Source organism: Rhinopithecus roxellana, chromosome 8 (genome assembly GCF_007565055.1).
Source record: "Rhinopithecus roxellana isolate Shanxi Qingling chromosome 8, ASM756505v1, whole genome shotgun sequence".
Taxonomy (NCBI): domain Eukaryota; kingdom Metazoa; phylum Chordata; class Mammalia; order Primates; family Cercopithecidae; genus Rhinopithecus; species Rhinopithecus roxellana.
The window spans coordinates 21065835-21081074 of record NC_044556.1 but is presented as its reverse complement, the minus strand read 5'-3'; the positions used below and the strand labels follow the sequence as shown (position 1 = coordinate 21081074).

Here is a 15240-nt window from a genome sequence, read left to right as displayed (position 1 = left end):
GCTGATTTTTTTATTTTTTGTAGAGATGGGGTCCCACTTTTTTGCCCAGGCCGGTCTCAAACTCCTGAGCTCAAGCAATCTCAGCCTCCCAAAGTGCTGGGATTATAGGTGTGAGCCACTGCTCTTAGTATCATGAGCAATTTCTAATACTTTGGAGTTCTTTATCATGGAACTTTGTGTACGTAGCAAAAGATGTTGATAGTTATTGAGCCCATCATATGCAATGAGAACTGTTTTCAGTCAACTTAGGCATAAATACATGTGACTACAAATACTATTAATGGATTCTAATGGGAACTTCCAGTTCTTCTCCTCTAAGGCAGAAGAAAGAACCCTTAATCAGAATGGCCAAGAAAGCTGTCTCTATTCTAGTTGGGATGGCCCTATTGCTTTTCTCCTTACCCCTAGACCCTGCTTTGCTGATCCTCTTCTGGAGTGGTAGCTGGTCTCCAAAGAAGACCCCTCAGTGAACCATGCCTACTAGTAGTCATTCCCGTATGTGGTCCTCTCCTGTGTTAATTCTGAGCTGGCCATTTCTAACCAAAATAATTCTACAGAAATGATGCAGCCTTCCCTTTGCTGTCTTGGAACACTTACTCTGAGCAAAGTCAGCCATCATGTAAGAAGTTCAATTACCTTGACACCACCAAACGTTGAAGAAGCCCAGCTAGCCACATAAAGCTGTTCCAGCCACGTCAGTTGAGAGGTTGGACATGTGAATGAAGAAGCCATCTATCTGCACATCCAACCCACATAGTCCTTCAGATGGCTTCAGTCTTGATCATAAACGCATGAGAACCTTAAAGAGAGAACTGCTTAACTTTGTCCAGTCATCCCTCAGAACCATGAGAGACAAATAGTTATTTTAAGCCTCCGAGTTTTAGATGGTTTGTTATATAGCAATAGAAAATCAAAACACTTAGTGTTTTTGCTTATCCTTGTCCTTCTGCACTGGGATGTTGAAGATCCCTATGATGAGTTATTTTCACCTGCAATTGCAAATGCCAACATTCCTTTTATATATAGATTGCTAGTGGAGGTTACACCTTCCTCCCGTATGCTCTGTAAGATGCTGGCTGTCTAATTGTTAATTAAAACCCATCTGCATGCCTGCTTTTTTAACCCTGGGGATGCCTTTTATGTTTTCTTAGCCTTGAAGCCGTTTCAACATGTGCCTGGCCTGTGTTCTCTAAAGCAGCAGGAGCAAAGAAAAGGATTATAGTCTTCAGCTTTTGCCAGGAGAAGTCACTTCCTCAGTAGCTAAGACCTAGAATTGCACCCACCCCAGGGCATGTCTGTAACACTTCCTGTGTAAAACCTTTATAGACTTCCTCCTGGCACAACAGAGTTGGAGCCAAAACTGTTTCAGCATTCTAAGCCTAATATCACATCAGCATGTGGTTGAATTATATGTTTCCAAAGTCTCTTTCAAACCTTCTAAGTCTATGATTTTTCAGGAACATTGAATATAATATATGGGATACACAGAGTATCTCCTGCAGTGACTGGCACAGAATGCAGCTCCATATTATGTGGATTTTTTTTCCTTACAGAAGTTGAAGAGAAAAATGTACATTTTTAAATATTTTAAATATATATTTTTAATTTAAATTAAGTATTTTAAATATTAAATATACATTTAAAAATATTTTAAATAAAATATACATTTTAAATATTTATATTCTTTGTATATAAAAGTATAAAGATTACTGAAAAATCAGTGGAATACTCTACAGCAAAGAAAATGAACAAACTGGCTATATGTATCAGCATGGTTAAATCTCATGATATAATGCTGAGGGATGGATGCAAGTCGAAATAGAATAGGCTTCTGCTTGTGTAAAGTTCAAACAATCAGCATCAAACTCTGCATTGTAGGGATACATGATCAGCGGTTAAACTACTTAGAAAAGCACATAAACAGATGATTATCATGGTAGTCAAGAGCATGTTGGGAGGTTGGGGGTCAGTGAGGGTATTAGAAAATTATGGGGTTTTTATTTATTTATTTATTTTGAGACGGAGTTTTGTTCTTGCCGCCCAGGCTGGAGTGCAATGGCACAATCTCAGCTCACTGCAACCTCTGCCTCCTGGGTTCAAGTGATTCTCCTGCCTCAGCCTCCCAAGTAGCTGGGATTACAGGCACATGCCATCATGCCCAGCTAATTTTTGTATTTTTAATAGAGATGGGGTTTCACTATGTTGGCCAGGCTGGCCTCGAACTCCTGACCTCAGGTGATCTGCCCGTCTCAGCCTCCCAATGTGCTGGGATTACAGGCATGAGCCACCACACGTAGCCAGAAAATTCTGTATTTTTACCCAAGTGGTAGTTATTTAGTTATTTGCTTTATAATTATAATTTAAGCTGTATTTATATATTTTAAATAATTCTATATTAATATTTTACAGTAAAAAAGATTTTTTAAAGCATCAAGAGACTTGTAGATCTTAGAGGCATATTTAAATATGTACATTAAACACATATATGCAAATAGATTTTTCTAATTAAAAAACTAATACATATTTGTTATAGAAAATTAAAAGAAGAAAAATAAAAATTATCCATAATCCCACTACCTCTTGACATTTTGAGACAACAACCCTTCATGTTTTGTTTATTTCCTTGTAGTTTCTAAAGTTTTTTGATGATTTCTTTTTCTAAAAGTCAAATTGGGAACATATCATTCATGTGATTTTGAAAGCGGATTTTTTTCACTTAATGTATCACAAGCTATTTCTTTTACTTTGACACTTCTTTGAAATAGTGTTTTACCGTGGAGCCTAGTCACAGGCTTGAGAATCACCCCATGCAATTAATTCCCTAGTTGTTCTTGGCATTTTGTTATGCTGTCAGCCTCTAAGCATAAGAAATATGAACCAGCATTCAGAGAAAATGTGAAAATTATCTGTTTTTTATTGCAACTTTATTTCCAGAGTTTCATAAAAACAAAACACAGAATATGCTCCTGCAAATAAAATCTTTAAACTTCAGATCAAAGAATAATTCAGATTCTCTCTATAAATACAAAAATTCACCTCTTAAAAAGATTAAGAATGCTAAAACTCTGACCAGTAGAATCATATTGCCATTTCTGTTTTTTTTGAGACAGAGTCCCCACTCTCAAAATTAAGAACATTTGTGTATAGAGTATTTAGGGGTAAAGTAAAAGGACTTTGTGCTTTACAAGTTTATGAAAGATGCAGAGTATGAAAAATAGATAATAGAAGTAGCCTTTTTTTTTTTTTTTTTTTTTTTGAGACGGAGTGTCACTCTGTCGCCCAGGCCGGAGTGCAGTGCCATGGTCTCGGCTCCCTGCAACCTCCACCTCCTGGGTTCAAGCGATTCTCCTGCCTCAGCCTCCCGAATAGCTGGGATTACAGGCTCCCACCAACACGCCTAGCTAATTTTTGTATTTTAGTAGAGTCGGGGTTTCACTGTGTTGGCCAGGATGGGCTCGTTCTCTTGATTTGATGATCCCCTGGCATCAGCCTCCCAAAGTGCTGGGATTACAGATGTGAGCCACTGCACGGCCAGAAGTAGTCTTAAATGGCTAAATTTTGGTGTGTTGCCTCTTCCTGCCTATTTTTAAAACTTAATGTAAAGTTACAAACAAGATCAAAGATTTTCAGGTTTGTTTTGAAATAAGTTATCACAATGAAATCAACAATATTTTAAAAGAAGAAAAATTATTACTATTTTTTAGAGTAGAATTGGCATTTTGTGTCATCATGGGCTTACAATAAAATACTGGCAATCATTTACTCTAGTGATAACTGCTTCTGTTATTTCCAGACAGATATTTTAAAAATTGAGTAATAGTTTATGCATTAAAGGCTAATTTAAGATAAAATGCTAGTGTCGTACAAATTTAGCTCTTTCAACCCCACAATTTTTGTTTTCATTTTATTGTGTAACTGTGATACAGAGTTTCTCAAACACATCGTGGGCCTGATGGTGCTTTGCTGTGGGGGGCTACATTGTACACTGTAGGATGTTTAGCAGCATCTCTGGCTGCTATTCCACAAGATTTCAGTAGCAACCTCCAGTTGGGAAACCAAACACATCTCCAGACATTGCCAAGTGTCCCCTGTGGGGCAAATTAAGTCCATTTGAGAATCACTGCCATAGTGTATTTACAAAAATTCTTACCCTGCTTTTCAGGAACAAAATGAGGAATAAAGCAACATACCATTACTAGCTAGGCACACAATCTGCAGAATAAAAAACTACTGGGCAGTCATTGTGAATAGTTCAGCATAAATAAAAAGGTCAGATGACATTTCTTAATCAAAGACTACATTATCTAGGTAATTGGTACAGAACAGACCGCTAGAAACATTTTAGTGAGTGGCACACAGGGAAATTAAATTGGTTAATAGCTACAGATGTAATTTATGGCTGTTTCTTCAATCATTATTTTTAAATGTGAGGCTGCAGGATCTGCAGATATTAAAGGACCCATGAAGGTCCTTTTACTACTTTGTGTTACCCCAAATCACAGCAATTCTCCATGGCAAGCTGGAAGAAAAATGTGTCTCACTCCTTTTGTTATTATGTCTACAACAGGTGATGCCCAGTGCCCTGCTGGGAACATCATTAATCTAACTTCCTCTCAAAAATGTTTGGCATTCTTTATCATGACAAGTAGTCACTGGGCAATCCAGTTCATAGGGTGTTTCTCCATTTAAACATATGCCAGAGGAAGTAGAAAAACATAGCTATTTGATAGAGAAAAGAAAATATTTAAATATTATCACAGAATCATTATCACACCTAAAAAAAACTAAAATAATCCTTTACTGTCATCAAGTATACTGTCATTCTTAAAATTTTCAGTTGTCTTACAAATGTCATTTTTTACAGGTTTTCATTTGAATCAGGACTCAAAAAAGATACATGTGTTGTAATTATTTGATATATTTCTCTCATTTTTTGAAATAGGGTCTCTCTGTGTCACCCAGGCTGGAGTGCAGCAATGCAATCTTGGCTCACTACAACCTCTGCTTCCCAGGCTCAAGCAATCCTCTCACCCTAGCCTCCCAAATAACTGGGACTGCAGGTGTGAGCCACCATGCTTGGCTAATTTTTATTTTTATTTTTTGAGATGGAGTCTTGCTCTGTCACCCAGGTTGGAATGCAGTGGCACAATCTCGGCTCACTACAACCTCCGCCTACCAGGTTCAAGCAATTTTCCTGCCTCAGCCTCCTGAGTAGCTGGGATTACAGGTGCATGCCACCACACTCAGCTAATTTTTGTATTTTTAGTATGGGCGGGGTTTTACCATGTTGGCCAGGCTGGTCTCGAACTCCTGACCTCAAGTTATTCGCCTGCCTTGGCCTCCCAAAGTTCTGGGATTACAGGCATGAGCTCCAGGCTGGCCTTGGCTAATTTTTAAATGTTTTCATAGAGACAGTATCTCACTATATTGTCCAGGCTGGTCTCAAATTCCTGTACTCAAAGTGCCCTCTGAAAGTGCTGGGATTACAGATGTGAGCCACCACATCTAGCCTAATATATTTCTTAAATGGTTTTTATTCTTTCAGTTTCCCCTTCCCCTTTTCTCCCTCCTTGTAATTTATTTGCTGAAGAAACTGGATTGTTTGTATTGCAGTGTTTCCCACACGCTGGAGTTTGCTGATTATATCCTTATAGTGTCACTTACTTAAGTGTCACTTGTGTTCCTCTGTCTCATGTATTTCCTGTAAACTGGTAGCTGCAGCTAAAAGGCTTGATCAGATTCAGATTCAGTTTTCTTTTTGGCAAGTCCGAAAAGATGATAGCCACTGGCAGTATTGTTGGCTTCTTGCCCAGTGACTGGCAAATTGATTTAGCTAACATTTGCTGAATACTTACTATGTGCCCAGCAATATGCTTATATTTTATAGGCATTATGTCATTTCAGCTTATTTAGGTTCGCAATGTTAGTACATGTCAATTTCTTTTTTTTTTTTTTTTTTTTTTTTTTGAGACGGAGTCTCGCTCTGTCGCCCAGGCTGGAGTGCAGTGGCCGGATCTCAGCTCACTGCAAGCTCCGCCTCCCGGGTTCACGCCATTCTCCTGCCTCAGCCTCCCGAGTAGCTGGGACTACAGGCGCCCGCCACCTCGCCCGGCTAGTTTTTTGTATTTTTTTAGTAGAGACGGGGTTTCACCGTGTTAGCCAGGATGGTCTCGATCTCCTGACCTCGTGATCCGCCCGTCTCGGCCTCCCAAAGTGCTGGGATTACAGGCTTGAGCCACCGCGCCCGGCCTGTACGTGTCAATTTCTATCTGATGACCAGACCTCTTATTAGAGACAAGTCATCTTAAATATCTTTCAAACAAACCCCATGGTATACACCCCATTGTCATTTATGTGATTTAATTTGGGGTTTAATCTGAATTTTCTTTTTGCTTAGAGCAATACAAAAGTATCTTGCATTAAAGGCACTTTTTAATTTTAATAATAAAGCTCAAAGACCTACAATTTTACTGAGAATTCATTGTACTCAAGCCTTTTGGTACAGGGATTCACCATCTGTTAACCTCACAAAAATATCTAAACCACAAATAGGGCCAACAGAATTCAGTATTTCCTGAGTCTCTTTTTCGTTTGCACTCATTGTCTTCTGCAGGTGCGCTTCTGTCTCATCTCTCTCTGCTTCTTTGCATGCTCACAGTGCTCACAGTATCCTACTGTTCCCAGTGTGAGAAACTGGCTCGTGATTGTAAAAGCAAAACTAGCTTTTCATTGTTTGTTTACATATCTTTAATTTATTCTGCCGAATTCTCTTCGTAGTCCTCAGTTCTGCTGTTTATAAAACCAGACCATGGGTGCTACAGACTCAAAAAATAAATGTCAACTAGTCTTGACTTCAAGTGTCACTTTTGAAGATGAAACTGTTTGATATGTAGTTGATGGAAAAAAGGCTTCAACCAGCCCGAGTTGCAATTAGAACACAAGAGCACGGGAAACAAAACAATGCAAAGAAGATCCTATTGTGTAGCTTTACAAGTTGACATGCAAAGAGTAATTTATTTTTAATATATCTTAACCCTTCTTCAGTCATTTCTCCTTTAACAGTTGTTAGCGTCTCCTCAGTTTCCAGAATATCTATTAGGTGAAACATTTGGTTGGTTGAACAAAAGGAACATAAAGCCCTGGTGAATACAATAGGGAAATAGAAATGACTGTAGAGCTTAATTTCTAGTTCTGGTTGTCAGTATGAGACATTAGACAAATAGCCAGATTCTCTGTTCTTATTTCTTTAAAACAAAATTATTTTTATCATGATGTTCCTAAAGACCTTTAAGATTCTTATGTGAAACAGTCTTTTGTAAGCTTCTAGTAACTAGGAATTGTACCTCTATTTACGTGATCTCACAAGGTGCCCAGGGTAGCGTGGTACACGTGCTTGTGCCTAAAAAGTAGCTTTGGATGATGGTGGTATTTGAAAGGTTATACATCTTAAAGGATATTTTGTTCCCTTTTTCCTTGGCAGGACCAAGGGGCTTCCTTTTCTGAGACCAGTGCTGTTTGGACTCAGTCAAAGTGCACTTTGTTCTAGAATTGCCATATGAAAGCCTAGAATATATATTGGGTTATTCCAAGAAGGGTGAGAAGTCACGTTCTAGGACATCGAATGCTGATTTGGTGCTGAATGAATGATTGTTATGTTCTTTTTTACTCACAGGCTCGCTTCTCATATGTGCGGATGAAATATCTTTTCTTTTCCTGGTTGGCGGTTTTTGTTGGAAGCTGGATTATATATGTGCAGTATTCTACCTATACAGAATTATGCAGAGGAAAGGACTGTAAGAAAATAATAGTAAGTATTTTAAATTTCCTGTTTACTAAAAAGCCTCTTCATAACACACTATGTTTACTACTTACATACTTACTAACGATGTTTTTTAAAATAAAAGTTAATTTGACATTAGAATTGTGCTAATCTTCTTAGCTTTTTGATATGACCAGTTAGTAAAGTTCGTAAAGTTTTCCCCACTTTGAAAATTCCAGTGTTCAGAAATTAAAATACATTACATTAGTTAGTGTGGGGACATCCTCAATACAAAGAGGTATTTTTATTTTTTAGATATATATATATATTTTAACTATATTTAAGTTTTAGTTTATTTCAATCAGATGAGTTTTTTAATGTTTAGACTATAAAACTTTATTTACAGGCAGACTTTCTAGAACACATCTTTTGAATAAATGGAGTTACTCTTGAATACCAAAATGTATCTAGAAAGAATATTATTCTGTTTCTATCCTAGTGATTGGCTATATCTCAGAAAAATGACTGTATCAGTCTAAGATTTCTAGTAGTGTTCATTGATTCTATAGACTTATATTTTAAAAATTTGAGAATTTCAAGTAAATTTAACTCCTTGTTTTCTACCGGTACTTTCTTTTTCTTTTTTTTGAGATGAAATCTCGCTCTGTTGCCCAGGCTGGAGTGCAGTGGTGCAACCTCAGCTGACTGCAACCTCTGCCTCCCGGATTCAAGTGATTCTCTTGCCTCAGCCTCCCGAGTAGCTGGAATTACAGGCTTGCACTACCTTGCCTGGCTAATTTTTACATTTTCAGCAAAGACAGGATTTCACCATGTTGCCGAGGCTGGTCTCGAACTCCTGGCCTCAAGTGATCTGCCCTCCTTGATTTCCCAAGGAGCTGGGATTACAGGCACGAGCCACTGCACCCGGCCTCTACCTGTACTTTCTAATATAAAGAATATTAAAACACTTCATCTCAGGATTATATTTGAATAATAATGATTTTAGGAGTTCCAATTATTATAACTTATTAAAGATTCTATAGTTATTGAGTGGCTACTCTTTACCCAGGCCAGTGGTGTGTGCATATAACAGGGAAAAAATGTCTTTGACCTTGTAAAACTTACACTGGATCAGGAAAGAAAATGAGTAATTACAGTAAGGTAAGATAAATAAGATAGTAACTGTTATGGGAACATAAGATGGAAACCTGGAGCTTCCCCAAGTTCTAAGAAAATAAAAACCAGTTTAACACGAGGTGCTCCATCAGTCAGGATACAAAAACGCGTTATTCCGCAGGAGTGTTACAGTCTCTTAACTAGGCAAGGGAGGGGAATGAGTTAGTAAAGAAGAGTCCTAAGTCAAGGTTCAAAGATAGCAATCCTGTGTTCATTCCAACTGGCCATTCTAGATCCTTGAGGAATTTTAAGATAGGAGGTACCTCCGGGGCCAATGTACTGGGTACTTTACATGTTCATTAATCCTTAGTGTAATAGTATATAGATAAAGAACTATGACCCAGAGAGATAGGAGAATTTGCCCAAGATGATGGAACCAGAATTTGATCCTAATTCTGTCTCTCTGTGAAGCTCATACTCCTGCTACCCTACATCAGAAAAGACTGACAGAAGAAGTGACAGTTTAATAAAGCTAATAAAACCCCACAAAACTCAGTTTCTAGCCTTCAGTGAAGAAGGAGGAAACAGGAGGTAGATAATCAAGTTCAAAAACATACAAATAACCAAAACTATTTGAAATGTGTATTTCTCTTTCTCTAGGCCACCTTTCTCAAACTAGGTACCTTGGAGCACATTAATAGATATTCCATGGATAAAATATGTCCCTGGTCAGACGTATTTGGAAACAGAGGGTTAAATAAAGATAACAGCTGACTTTACTGAGGACTTCTTAGGGTCTTTTAAATACCAATGTGTGTTATGCATCTCCAAGACAGAGCAAATATACTTGATCAGAAAAAACCACGTCCCCACCACAGCCTTCCAGGAAGACCTGTTAACATCATCTGGTAATGCTAGAAAGACTGTTCTAAGAGATTAAGACAAAATGAAATGAGTCTAAAATATATCATTTTCCTAAGACTGGCTTTTAAAAAATTAGAGTTATTCTGCATTTGGGATTATGTTCTTAAAACCTATCATAACTAGTAGTACTAAAGTCAGTAGTACTGAGCTAAGATAGTACTAATATTGTATAGCAATTGTGGGATTGGAACTAAAAAGCAAGCAAAACAAATATTGTTAAAGTCTATTTTAGCCAGGCAGGGTGGCATACACATGTAGTCCCACCTACTTGGGACGCTGAGGTGGGAGGATCCCTTAAATCCAGGAATTTGAGATTGTAGTGAACTATGATCCTGCCACAACACACTCCAGCCTGGACAACAGAGCAAGACTTCATTTCAAAAATAAAATAACCTTTTAAAAAGTATATTTTAAAGCCACAAAGTGCTAACAAGATAGGAGGGAATTACTTGATCAAGATCTAGGAGAGGATAAGATTTTTTTTTTTTTTTTTTTGAGACAGAGTTTTGCTCTGTCACCCAGGCTGGAGTGCGATGGTGCAGTCTCGGCTCACTGCAACCTCTGCCTCCCAGGTTCAAATGATTCTCCTGTCTCAGCCTCCCAAGTAGCTGGGACTATAGGCACCCACCACCACACCTGGCGAATTTTTCTGTTTTTAGTAGAGATGGGGTTTTGCCATGTTGGCCAGGCTGGTCTCAAACTCCTAATCTCAGGTGATCCACCTGCCTTGCCCTCCCAAAGTGCTGGGATTACCTACATAAGCCACCGCACCCAGCCGAGAGGGTAAGATTTGAAAGAGCTGAGCCTAGTTTTTGTGGCTGCTATTAACTGGAGATGTATGATCTAAAATTGAAATATACAGTTTTATGGGGCTAGGGTAATAAAAATCTACTACATCCAACCAAGGATGGGATGGGAACCCTGGCACACCATGCTTTGGGCTGAGACCTTAAAGGAATGAACCCCAGGAGTAAAGGTAAACTAAAAGAGTCTCAGAATGGTGAGCTGACTTTTATGGTCTCTTTTACCCTGGGGGGTATTTGCTGATTCTGGGCATGGGCAGGGGTCTGACAAGCAGAAACCTTATATTGGCGGAAAGCCCCTACTGGGGACAAGAAACCAGCAGAGCCTTTGTAGAAAACCAGGGGAACCTCATGCATACAGCCAGTTATCCCACTGGGATATTTGCCAATTCCTGGGCTCTGCAGAATGGGAGGTTAAAAACCTCATTGGAAAACCTTTGAAAAGCAGAGCAGACACTTTGGCAGTCTCACAAGATACAGATTAGAGTTATGAACTTGCCAGAAGGAGAAACCCCAGTGAATACCAAGCTCTCAGTTAAAAATCCTAGAGGGATATATATCCTTGGACATAAGTAGCTAGAGCTTTACCCAGAGCTACAACAGAGCCTCAACTTCAAACAGCCCCTGATTTTGTTAAGGTGATCAGCTACCATTACCTTTGTCTGCTAGACAGAAGGAAACCCTCTCTGGAGACATTATGTGAAAAAGTACAAAGAATGCCAAAAGACAAAATAAAATGACCAAATATCAAGAGATAAGCACAGATACTAGAAGCAGATCTGCAGATGATCCAGATTAGAGTTATTCAAAAAGGATGTAAAAATAACTGTTTATATTCATGTTCAATTAAATAGGAATAAAGGTAGAAGAAATAGGTAAAACAATGGATAATTTTAACAGAGAATTGTAATATGTAAAAAAGAATCAGAGCTGGGCATGGTGGCTCACGCCTGTAGTCCCAGCACTTTAGGAGGCCAAGGTGGGCAGATCACTTGACTCCAGGAGTTTGAGACCAGCCTGGCCAACATAGCGAAAACTTGTCTCTACTAAAAATACAAAAAATTAGCCGAGTGTAGTGGCACACACCTGTAATTCCAGCTACTCAGAAGACTGATGCACAAGAATCACATGAACTCAGGAGGCAGAGGTTGCAGTGAGCTGAGATCACACCACTGCACCCCAACCTGGGTGACAGAGGGAGACTCTGTCTCAAAAAAAAAAAAAAAAAAAAAAAAAAGATTTAAAGAAAAAGAATCAGGAAGATAGTATGGAGGGTTCTCAAATTGTTAAACATAGAATTACCTTATGATCCATTAAATCCATTTCTGGGTATATATACCAAAAAAAATTGAAATCAGGGATTTAAATGGATTCTGGCACACCAAGGTTCACAGTAGCATTATTCACAGTAGCCAAAAGATGGAAACAAGTCAACTGTCCATCCGCAGATGAATGGATAAACAAAATATTGTATATAGATACAATGGAATATTAGCCTTTAAAAAAAGTGAAATTCCGATACATGCTACAACATGGATGAATATTGGAAACATGCTACGTGAAAGAAGCCAAACACAAAAAGACGAATATTGTATGATTCCATTTATATGCTGCAATACCTAGAATAACAATTACATATAAAGTGGGAGAAGGATAAAGGAAGTTGAAGTGTTTAAGTCCTTACAATATTGCAGAGTAGGATAAAAGAATCAACCAGTTAACTTTAGACTTTGATAATTCAAGGATGCATATTATTATTTCTAGGATAACCTATAGAATAGAAAAAGAGTGTATCATTTCCAAACTAACATAGAAAAAATTGAATAATAAAAGAATAAAAGAGGCCAGGTGCGGTGGCTCACACCTGTAATCCCAGCACTTTGGGAGGCTGAGGCGGGTGGATCACCTGAGGTTGGGAGTTGGAGACCAGCCTGACCAACATGGAGAAACCCCACCTCTACTAAAAATACAAAATTAGCTGGGCGTGGTGGCGCATGCCTGTAATCCCAGCTACTTGGGAAGCTGAGGCAGGAGAATCACTTGAACCCGGGTGGCGGAGGTTGCAGTGAGCCAAGATTGTGCCACTGCACTCCAGCCTGGGCAACAAGAGCAAAACTCAGTCTCTCAGGGAAAAAAAAAAAAAGAATAAAAGAATAGCCCAAAAGAAGGCAAGAAAGTAAAGAAAAAGAAACAGAACAGGCAGGATAAGTAAAAAAAAAAAAAAAAAATACATAATAAGATGAAAGTTGTCACAGATTGAATTCCCTGGAAAGCAGATTTAGAGACTAAGATTTGCCTGCAGCAAGTTGATTAAGTTGGGCTCTTGGGATTAACACCTGTAGAGAGTGAGGAAGCAGAGTAAGTCAGAGGGAAAAGTTGAACTGCACTGCAGTAGTAACAAAGGCCTTAAAGGTCAACCCTATAGGGAATTCTGGAGCTGGATGACCTTGCAAAGGTCCAGACCTTTATCCCCCTCACTGACCAGTCAGTGGAAGCAGATTCCCATCTTTACCCCCATCCCTGCAAGGAGGTATCACCTTGGGCAAGGCTGTACTCTGGCTGAGGGCAGGCCTAAAGAAGGACTCAGCTGAGAGCTATTTGCTACCTATACTCCCAGTGCTGAAGGAATAAGTGCTCCAATCCTGGAGAAGGAGATTTGGGTGGCTTACCATGGCATCAGATGTAGTATATTTAAACCCACATATGATGGTAATTACAGTGTATTATCAGTGAACCAAATGATTCAGTTGAAAGACAAAAGATTGTGAGGTTGTATTTAAAAATCAAAATCCAGGCCAAGCGCGGTGGCTCATGCCTGTAATCCCAGCACTTGGGGAGGCCAAGATGGGTGGATCACCTGAGGTCAGGAGTTCGAGACCAGCCTGGCCAACATGGTGAAACCCCGTCTCTACTAAAACTACAAAAATTAGCCAGGCATGATGGCATGCGCCTGTAATCCCAGCTACCCAGGAGGCTGAGGCAGGAGAATCGCTGAAACCTGGGAGGCAGAGGCTGCAGTGAGCTGACATCGCGCCATTGCACTCTAGCCTGGGCAACAAAGCAAGACCCCATCTCCAAAAAAAAAAAGAAAATCAAAATCCAGCTATAAGAGAGACATCTGAAATATATAGAGATATTGAAAGTAAAACAATATGAAACCACTTATGCAAATGTGCAAATTCTTAGATGTTTAGAGGAAAGCAACAGATGTGTGTGGTGTATGTGTGTATAATTCATATAAGTTTTATATTACAGATTATACCTTTTTTAAAAGTCTAATCAGCCTTCCTAACTTGAAATGTAATATATTTGAAATTGGTTTCTCCCATGGTTCAGTTTTACAATATCTGCCTAAGTAATTACCTGGCCATTTCATGAATTATGGCAATATCCATACATACTTCTGGTCCTGGTCATTACTACTTTGAAATGTGGAGTCTAAACTGATTGCCTCTCTCCCTCTGTATTAGTGCATGGACTGTTCTTTTTTTAAGTGGATTGAAGAGAACCAAAGCATATAATAAAATTGCTAATTTTGAATTTTAGGTATATAAATATAAAACTGCATAATCTTAAAGTCATGCTTAGTAAACACATGCTCATCAAAGGATTACAGTATCCTGTGTATAACCTTTGAACAGATTCCCTTCAAAATCTTCAGTCAATTTCATCTTTGTGAACTAAGGAAGATTATAAAGAGACACAAAAGATCCAAAAGAGGTTCCACAAATATTATTTGCTGAAGTTTTAAGTTTTAAAGTGTGGGTTCTTTTATTCTCTTTAAAAGTTTGCAAAATCTTTCCTTTCACTTATTTTTTCTATTCTTTATAATTTAACCAGCACCAGGTATGGTGGCTCACATCTGTAATCCTAGCACTTTAGGAGGCCAAGGTGGGAGGATTGCTTGAGCCCAGGAGTTTAAGACCAGCTGGGCAACATAGTGAGAATCCATCTCTACAAAAAAATAAAAAATTAGCTGGGCATGGTGGCATGCATCTGTAGTCCCAGCTACTTGGAGGTTGAGGTGAGAGGATCACTAGAGCAAAAGAGGTCGAGGCTGCAGTGAGCCATGATAGCACCACTACACTCCAGCCTGGGCAACAGAATGAGACCCTGTATCAAAATAATAATAATAATTATTATTATTTAATATTTATTTTCAAGGTAACTACTGTCGTATAGCAATAATATAAAAAGTATAATCCATTTTAGAAGAGGTATCTATCAGTCAGTTAAATATTTTTTGAACATCTGCATCTAAGTTATTTTTCTAGGTGCTAGGCATACTGTGGTAAGCAAGACAGAATTCATGCCTTAAGGAGCTTTTTCTTTTTTTTTTTTTTTTTTGAGATGGAGTCTCACTGTCACCCAAACTGGAGTGCAGTGGCATGATCTCAGTTCACTGCAACCTCCGTCTCCCGGATTCAAGCAATTCTCCTGCCTCAGCCTCCCTAGTAACTGGAAGTACAGGCATCTGCCACCACACCCTGTGAATTTTTGTGTTTTTAATAGAGACAAGGTTTCACCATGTTGGCCAGGCTGGTCTCGACTCCTGACCTCAGGTGATCCACCTGCCTCGGCCTCCAAAAGTGCTGGAATTATAGGTGTGAGCCACCACATCCAGCCAAGGAGCTTGCA

The 15240-nt window shown here is 38.9% G+C and overlaps 1 protein-coding gene across 1 annotated transcript in view; it reads left to right on the top strand.

Annotated features, from left to right (window-relative positions):
• DIPK1A (divergent protein kinase domain 1A) overlaps positions 1–15240 on the top strand; it is a 125830-nt gene that overhangs the window by 81725 nt on the left and 28865 nt on the right. The window contains exon 2 of the mRNA XM_030936754.1: positions 7673–7807. Within this exon, the coding sequence (XP_030792614.1) occupies positions 7673–7807 (135 nt within the window). The remainder of the gene's footprint in view (positions 1–7672; positions 7808–15240) is intronic.